Raw genomic sequence first — 9,504 nt, 5'->3', positions numbered from 1 at the left:
ATCGTCAGAACTTAAGTAAATAAGATTCTCTGGTTCAATTTTGACTCTGTTCATCCTAATTTCAGCATAAAAAATACATGTTAAACATCATGTTTTAACCAAAAATAGAAACTTTTGTCATAACACATGTACATAGAACACAATAAACATAAATTTCTTTTGAATCTAAGCATTGTTTTTTCCAGATACGAGGTTACGAAAACAACATCAACCTAATAAAGGAAAAAATTATATCAAAACACCATTAACAGAGATGTCATTAACTTGTTCATACATCAAACAACAATTTTTTTTTTTCAAAATTAATAATATAAAGAATAACTTTTTTCATTCATCGTTGTAAAAAAAAAAAAAAGAAAAAAACCCTAATAAAAAAAATCAAATCAAATCGCCATCAACAGATAGCACATCAATAACTTATTCATCCATTAAACAACAAAAAAAAAAAACAAATTTTGGGTAAAAATTAATTTTCATTCTTCCGTAAAACAAAAAACACTACTTGAAACCCTAGAACATGTTTAACAACAACAAGTGCATGCATCACAGGACACTTCGATCTCCCTGAAGTTTGATTAAAAACTATTACCCGCGAAGTTTAACGAAACGAAAGAAAAAAAACACGCAACGACAACGTCAATGTAAGTTGAAAAGGGGTTACCTGTTTTGCGACGAGGACGCCATTGGTGGTTTTCAAAAACCAAGCTTTGAAATCAGCGGTACGCTTTGGACGATAGGGAAGGAATTTTGAAGCAGAGTGAGAGTGCAAGTTAATGGAGTGAAACGTTGTGTGGAAGGGGAAGAGTGAAAAAGTAAAGTGGCGAAAGGTGTGACCTTTCGTCGCCACGTGCGTGTGTATTTGTGGGAAATACAAATATTTGATGTGCTTCTCAACTGGGCCTATTAGAGGGGGTACAAATAGAAACATGGCCCAATTAGGGTTATCGGTTCTACATTTCAACCGGAGTTTACTACGAACAAATTTTTTTAAATTTAAAGTTATTACTCGTTTGAAATTTAAAAGTAACCGATATATGTTGGATCAATAGATAAGGCCATTATTCGTTAATCGGAACCGGGATCATACATCTAAGTCTACTGTTAGGGTTATCGGTTCTTAATTGAAATATAATACGAACAAATTTTTAAATTTAAAGTAATTACTCGTTTGAAATTTAAAAGTCACCGATATATGTTGGATCAATAGATAAGGCCATTAGTCCTTAATCGAAACCGAGATCATACATCTAAGTCTACTATTAGGGTTATCGGTTCTTAATTGAAATATAATACGAACAAATTTTTAAATTTAAAGTAATTACTCGTTTGAAATTTAAAAGTCACCGATATATGTTGGATCAATAGATAAGGCCATTATTCGTTAATCGGAACCGGGATCATACATCTAAGTCTACTATTAGGGTTATCGGTTCTTAATTGAAATATAATACGAACAAATTTTTAAATTTAAAGTTATTACTCGTTTGAAATTTAAAAGTCACCGATATATGTTGGATCAATAGATAAGGCCATTATTCGTTAATCGGAACCGGGATCATACATCTAAGTCTACTATTAGGGTTATCGGTTCTTAATTGAAATATAATACGAACAAATTTTTAAATTTAAAGTTATTACTCGTTTCAAATTTAAAAGTCACCGATATATGTTGCAAATAATTCAAAATGAAGTTTACGATGTCGGTTCCTACTTTAAACCGAAGTTTAGTACGAGTTAAATTTTGAATAATAATTAATTACTCATTTAAAATTTAAAAACCCCCCAAAATATGTCTATTAAAATAAATTAATTTTAAATATCAAATTAATTAACTACAACTTTACAAATCGTACAAAATGAAATAATTAAAACATAAAATTGGAAATAATAATGTAAAAAAGACCCCAACAGGATTCGAACTCCTGCCAAGTCTTTCCATGATAAACGCCCTAATCACTGCACCAAATCAATTAATTCGTTATTCTTTCGCGCATCAAAATATAAATAACACAAATACTTACATGGCCTGCTTAAACATATGCCTTGCTCCTTCTTTTTTTTTTTTTTCTCCTTTAGCATATGTTTTCAGTAATAGTGTTAACAAACATTAAGTACCAAAAATCAATCATAATTTAACAGTACCTTAAAAACAATAATTTATGGTTCAATTCATTCCAAATCTCAATGTAAATGTACATTTAAAACAATAAACTTAGTTTCAAAATATCATAAACATTACAGCCCAAATAAAGAAAAACTCATTGTTGTCCATCAGCAGATTTCATCACCTGTTGTAACAGACCATAACACGAAGTTGAATTTGCACCAACATTCATTCCATACATTTGGTATATAGGTGGTACATGTGGTACAGAAGTTACATGTTGTGCAGGTGGAACATGTTGTCCAGATGGTACGTGCATCTGTTGCATAACCGGATGTAACATAGGAATCATATGTTGAAATCCATACATCGGAGTGAATTGCCCGGTCGCACTAGTAACATCAATATGTGTTGGTGTTGACACATTAGCGCCACGCTCTTTCAGTTGCACCGAACATTTATTTTTCTTTTGCACAATACTTTCACAACGATCTTTCGGTAGCTCTGAACATTTCTTCTTTTTTGGTGCCACTCTACTTTCGCAAAGGTCTTTCGGTTGCTCTGCACATTTCTTCTTTTTCTGTCGCACACTACTTTCACCAACGTCAACCGGTAGCTCTGAATTTATGTCTTGCACACTACTTTCAGCGTTGCAACTTTTTTTTCTCTTTTTGTCCTGTTTATAACAATAAAAAAGAAATTTTACTACAAATATAAAACAATATAATTAATAAAACATATTATATGAGTCGAAAGATAAACAATCAAGAATTATTAAAATTACCGAACAAGTCCTCGCATTATGAGTTGTACTCTTGCAATGAGTACAATGCCTGAGAGCTTTTGCGTCATTCTTTTTTTTCTTTGGAGCACCTTTACTCTGAACCGGGATAGGATCACCAACAACTGACTTTTGTGTTCCAATAGGATCCTCAACACTGCAATATTTTTTTTTTTAAATTCATGAGGTCATCCATAATGTCACCATACACACCATTCTTTTTAGAAGCTTCTTCGCAAAATGATGTCAGAACAGAACAATATGCACCAAAACGGGCAAGCTCAATCACATCGAAATCAACTGGATCATTAACATCCACCATGTTCAAATAATCAATTTTAGCATCCTTGGTCCATCGCGACAATACCAAAGTGCTAGGAATGTGATCAACATGTTCTTCCTTCATCACGTGAAAAATATGAGAACAAGGAAGTCCACGAGAATCAAACAACCGGCACGAACATTGGAATGTATCACCATCGTAAACAACTGTTCTTTCATACACATCCCGACAATATTTAGTCAAAGTATAAAACTTAGTATCTCCAATTTCCTTTTTATGCTTAACAATCAATTCACCGGCCTTCATAATTTCTTCGTTCACTTCTTTGAAAATCTCCGCTGTATAGATTTTAGCGGCATTGCTCTCAATCAAACGTAGTTGAGTTGTCAACACAGGTTCTGAAAACTTTGACTTAAAATCTTCAACAAGTTCATTGTTTCTGTAGCCTCTTAGAGCCTGCTCAAAATTTTGCATAAATTCAAAGATGCATCCTTTCTTTCTGACATAACTCTTTATTATTGCATTGATTGCTTCACATTGAGACGTAGTTCTTATACGTCCAAAAAACTTATCCCGCAGGTATGCAGTTGCCCATAGTAACTTGTTCTCGTAGGTTTTGATAACCCAAGGATGTCCTTCAACTCCATTTTCTTTAATCATCTCTGACCAATACTCTTCAAAATCATCCTTTGAAAAATTTGAGAACATGGCTTTTTTAAATCCCTTCAAAAAACCTGAATTCTTCACATTCTCACCTGCATTCTTATTCAAATGCCAGGCACATAACCGATGGGTCGCATCGGGGAAAACCTCTTTTATAGCCTCCCTCATAGCCCCATCTCCATCTGTCACCACAGCTTTTAGGCGTTTATTTTCCATACACTCCAAAAAACAATTCAACACCCACTTATACGTCTCCGTGGTTTCATCTGATACCAACGCAGCGCCAAAAATTATTGTTTGGGAATGGTGGTTACAACCTGAAAATATAACCAGCGGGAGGTTGTATTTGTTCCTCTTGTATGTTGTGTCAAATGCAACCACATCTCCAAAACAGAAGTAGTCAGATCTACTGGTCCCATCAGCCCAAAAAAGAGACTTCATCCGTCCATTGCTAGTGTCAGCAGCATATTCAGCATAGAGCATGGGATCAGTAGCTGACTTTGCATTAAGATAATGTAGCGATGCGGCAACATCACCATCTTTAACAATATCACACATTTTTTTATCAAAATAATTATAAAGATCTTTCTTCGTAAACCCAACACCACCATATCCACCCTTCTGAGCAACCATGTACCCCATAATATGACAAGTTCTAATTCCACGTGACTGCATACCATCAACCTGAGCTCTATCTGCTTCGCTAATTTTACGATAAACCGGGTGTAAGTGCACAAACCTAGCTGATGTTAATTCATGGTTATGAGTCTCTTCAAACACAGACACTACAAATCTACCCTTATCGGCTTTGTATGTCACACGAAACCTAGCCGTGCATTTCGTACGTGTCAAACGTCTATGCTCTCTTTTCCTATCTAACCTAGATATGTGTCTCTTATCTCGTAAACCTTGTCTACTGCATACAAAAAGCTTGTTTGTTATTATTTTACTACCATCAGGCCCTATTTTTTTCTTATCATCACTTTTCCTAACGGAAAAACCTTTACATTTACCGTATTGATAATAAAATTCATAAGCTTCGTCAACACTACCAAATTCCATACCTCGAATTTCATCAGCAGTCATAGAATTAATACGTACCGCTCTTTCACCTATAGATGCTTCATCACCAAAATCATGGTCATCATCATCATCATCATCATCATCATGGTGGTCACCAGTATCATCGCCATCATCTGACCTATCATGCCCACCGGACACCGAATAGCTGGAATCCTCATCATCAGATGTATGACTATCGGTTGAACTAACTTCATTCGAATCAACATCTAGAGATTCATCAATTTTTGCCATTGTTGTGAACCTGAAACACAACAATTGTCACCTTCAAAAACAATACCTCCAAAATTCATAAACAAAATGAAAGGTAACTAACACAACTGAAAATCAAATTTATACACACGACTAATTTTATACATAAAACAAATTAAATCTAATTCCCAAATTGAAAATCAAACTAATTCTTAATAACTAATTACAAATAAAACTGCAATTCAATTTCAGCATGAACCCTAACTCCCAAACGAAATCAAACTGATTTTCTGCATAAACCCTAATTCCCAAATTGAAATCAAATTAATTCTTATGCACACGCAAACTATTTCTGTTTCGTATTTACCTTATGCAAACGCACACGCAAACTTCTTCCACAAACTCACCGTCGAATGGAGTTTCTTTCAAACTCATAAGAGGAAAACGATGAGCTAGCAAGTTCGTCCAACAATGGCGAACGTATTGGAGGTTAATGTTGTTGTTTACACTTTGTTGGTGATGAACACCAACTCAAACTCAGAAGATGATGATGTTGTGTATTTGCTGGTAATGAACACAACCTCAGAAGAAGGAAAACGATGTTTGATTGAAAAAAAATTCAAAAGTTAATTTGTCATGTTTTTGTTTTATTATTTAATTTTAGTTTTAATTGATTTTACATTCATAATTAAAATTAACAAAATATAAATATTGGGGTAATTGTGTAAGTTTTAATATGTAAGGGACTTAATTGAAATATTAAAAGATGGTAAGTTCCATGGTAAGTACCATACATAAAGGTTGTATCATATTATTCAAAGTTGGTCAACACTGCATCCTTATTGGCCAGTTTTGGAATGTACCAAAACATTCCAACTAAGGAATGTACCATAGAATTTTCCATATTTTATACATAGTCGGACTGTCTTAAACAATTTTGTGATTTTGTTCTTATCTTCAAAATTGAGCCCTAATATTAAAAAAGAATCATCAGTTATTTAAATTTTTAAAAAAAAAAACATAAATAAGTCATTTAGAACGTAAAATTTAAAAACATAAATAAGTCAGTTATTTAAATCTTAAAAACATAAAAAATGCCAGTAAATAACATTTAGAACGTAAAATTTGTCATTTTGATAAATAACATCAATAAGTCATACAAAGATCACATATTTTTTAACTCAATAAAATAAAATATTCATGTAAGAAATTTTTGATTAATAAAAATCACGTATTTCTTTTTAAACGATAAATTGAGTGTTAAGAGTCCCACATCGGTTGAGAGATGGTCTGACTAAGTGTTTATATACTAGAGGCAATCTTCACCTTACAAGTCGGTTTTGTAGGGATGAGTTAGGCCCTATATAAAATCTAAGATGTTATCAGAGCCTCTCCACTATCCGATGGGCCACCTGTTATCAGGTTTCCGCTATCGGGCCACCCACCGTTTATATCCACGCACCAAGCCCAATAGTGTTGGGCGTGAGGGGGTGTGTTAAGAGTTCCACATCGGTTGAGAGATGGTCTGACTAAGTGTTTATATACTAGAGACAATCCTCACCTTACAAGCCGGTTTTGTAGGGATGAGTTAGGCCCAATATAAAATCTAAGATTGAGGTATATTACACTGTGCTAGTTTAAACTTTAATTTGAAAATGACAAATGAATATTTAAAAAAAAAAAATCAACATTTTTTACACAATTGCATCTGAACATGGGCGGAGCCAAGGCCCAGCAAGTCTAGACAGTTGTATGGGCTTTAGCGAATTTTTTTTTTTATATTTTTATGAATTAGCTTAGAGCAAAACTAAAATTTTTAAAGAATTAGTTTAGGACAAAACTAAGATTTTTTGTTCAAAACCGCATGAGATGAGTAAGTAAGTATTGAAATTTGAAACTAAGGATTCTTTTAATTTATAAAAGATAAGTACCAGACATATCGGTATATGATATAACAAACAAAATTTGTCTTATACTATGTTTGATGAATAAAATATTACTTTAATATTTTAGACAATTTATGCAAAGAACAAAAAGTTGTTTAATAGTTTAGTGAGAAAAAATGTTCATTGATTTAATGAGGGACACAAATTTCAATATATGCCCAATATATACATTAACCCAAAGTTTGTCCGGTCCCAAAAACAGTGTCAAAATCAAAAACCTTACAATTGGAATTGTTTTATTCATAACTTATATTTTTGCGGATCAAATGTGGAATATTTTTTTTTTTGGAAAATGCTAAACAGTGCCCCGGGGAACTGTTTAAGGAACCAAATATAGTAATATCATATTGAAGTTTGTGCAGTCAACGCCTCGAAAGTCTAAAAAGTGTTATTTTCAATTTTAAAATTTTCTTTTTTGGTTTCCTTAACCAATGCCCCGGGGGCACCGGTTAACATGACCTTTTTTTTTAATGGTAAATTATTAATATGTTAATTGTTAAATTAATTTTTACACCTGATAAGGACATTAATTCTGGATTTGACCATTAATTCAACTAATTTAACAGCTTAATCTACTCATCTCACTTCAAATATGGTGGAGTACCTAAAAGACTACAGTTGTTTTCTAGACCGTGAGGTTATTTGACCAAATACCCAATTGAAAAATGTGTGGCTGTGGGGTGAGCACTAGAAGTTGTATTGTATCACTATCAAGGAGTTTTGAATTACACCTCCCCTATATATGACCATTACCAATGATAATTAATGGTGTATTACGGCTTCTTCTTGTTGCAAGCTTGGAACCAGCTGTTTGTAGTTGACTACTACAATAAAAACATGAATATCCCACTTGCACCAAACCAAATGACACTCTACTCTAGGTTGCACCAAAATCGTATCTTACTAACTCCATTGTCATTGGGTTTCACGACATGTACCTCTCTACGCGCGCATGCACTACACTTTAGTATATATGCTTCCACTTTAACAAGTCGCATATATACTCCTATGGCTCATTCCTTCACAATTTTTAAGTTTTGTGTGATGTTTAGTGTGGACTTTGTGTGAACAAGCTCAACTGGTAGTGTAAATGGACTGAATATCTACTTGAATTTTAGGGTATGTACATGATTCGATTTTCACGGAAGGCAAAAAGCTCTACTAGAAAGGGGGTGGAGAAAATTGTGATAGCCACACCAGAATTTTCAATTTTTAGTAGGTATATGTTCATACTTTTGTTACTTAGGATTATATATATATATACAACAAATTTTATCACGAAATTGTTTATGGTGTAGTGGGTAAGCAGCGCCCCCTTTACAATGGTTGTGTGTTCGGTTCCTGTAGGGTAGTGTTATTTTTTCCTGTATTTTCAAGAGATAAAGCTATTTCTTCGGAAAATCTACATACATGATTTTTTTTCAACTATAAAATTAGTGAACATGTTTTTTTAGCCATACCAATAAATCGGGTCTAGATCCGTCTCTATATACAGTGTCAGACCACCTACTATACGCGAGGTGTGAGACCCGGGATGTTACAAAAAAAGTGCATTTTTTTTGTAACAGTCTGGGTCATTTTCACGCGATTGTCACATCACGATCTTCTCTACTCCCCTCACTGGTAGAGTTTTTGTCTTCCGTGAAAATCGAACCATCTATCCTAGAGTTCAAGTACATGTTCATTTCATTCTCACCATCAATTGAGTTATAGCTATATTATCTTAAAAGTAGTGCATCCATTGCATTAAAATTTTTTAAAAGAATCTTCTCTACTTTTGTTATTACCATTCGTTAGATAATTTAGTGGTGATTGACGACGAACTTGGTAAGGAGAAGTGGTGGACCACAGTTCGATTCCCCGTAACTGCGATCGAGAGGGACTGGAACTATTTGATGCCAGAATTAAGATCTGAACTAAATTAGGCAGTCCAGTAGGCCAAATACTAATGGTTAAAAAAAAATACTTTTATTTCTTTAACCATGTTTGGGGAAAATCAAGCAAGGGAAGAATTTCCCATAGGAGCAAATCTCTCCTTGATATCTCTCTGGAACAGATATGCCCGAGGATGAGACCCCCACAGGAGGGAGATATTCTTGTGTGGTCACGTGACCAAATAATTTGAATTTGGTCACACTCACAAAAGTGAAATAATGATTTAAAAAATAATTAAATAATATTTTTTTAAAAATTATTAAATGATTTTATATAGTTTTATGAGTGTGAGCAAATTCAAATTATTTAGCCACGTGACCACATAAAAGTATCTCGGAGGGAGGTGGGTGCTCTAAACAATCGTCATAAGTCATATGTTTGAATTCTATTGACTCTACTTACTTTTCTTATTGGATAGGATTGTCAACTAGACTAACGACCGACGTTGCGAAACACTATTTAGTTACCTATACATTTATCTTATCTAATTAACCTTCTACTCCCTCCGTCCCAAAAAGAA

At 33.7% G+C, this 9,504-nt stretch overlaps 1 protein-coding gene across 1 annotated transcript; it reads right to left on the bottom strand.

Annotated features, from left to right (window-relative positions):
* Positions 1-2,224: 2,224 nt before the first annotated feature.
* Positions 2,225-5,145, bottom strand: LOC123913524 (46 kDa FK506-binding nuclear protein-like). Its single transcript, XM_045964295.1, has 2 exons — positions 4,933-5,145; positions 2,225-2,780 (listed from the first exon to the last, which is right to left on the bottom strand). The coding sequence occupies exons 1-2, from the start codon at positions 5,143-5,145 to the stop codon at positions 2,259-2,261; spliced, it is 735 nt and encodes a 244-aa protein (XP_045820251.1). The 3' UTR covers positions 2,225-2,258.
* Positions 5,146-9,504: the final 4,359 nt, after the last annotated feature.

The sequence above is a fragment of the Trifolium pratense genome, linkage group LG3 (assembly GCF_020283565.1).
Source record: "Trifolium pratense cultivar HEN17-A07 linkage group LG3, ARS_RC_1.1, whole genome shotgun sequence".
Classification (NCBI taxonomy): domain Eukaryota; kingdom Viridiplantae; phylum Streptophyta; class Magnoliopsida; order Fabales; family Fabaceae; genus Trifolium; species Trifolium pratense.
The sequence above is the reverse complement of the archived record's forward strand: the minus strand, read 5'-3'. Positions and strand labels throughout refer to the sequence as shown.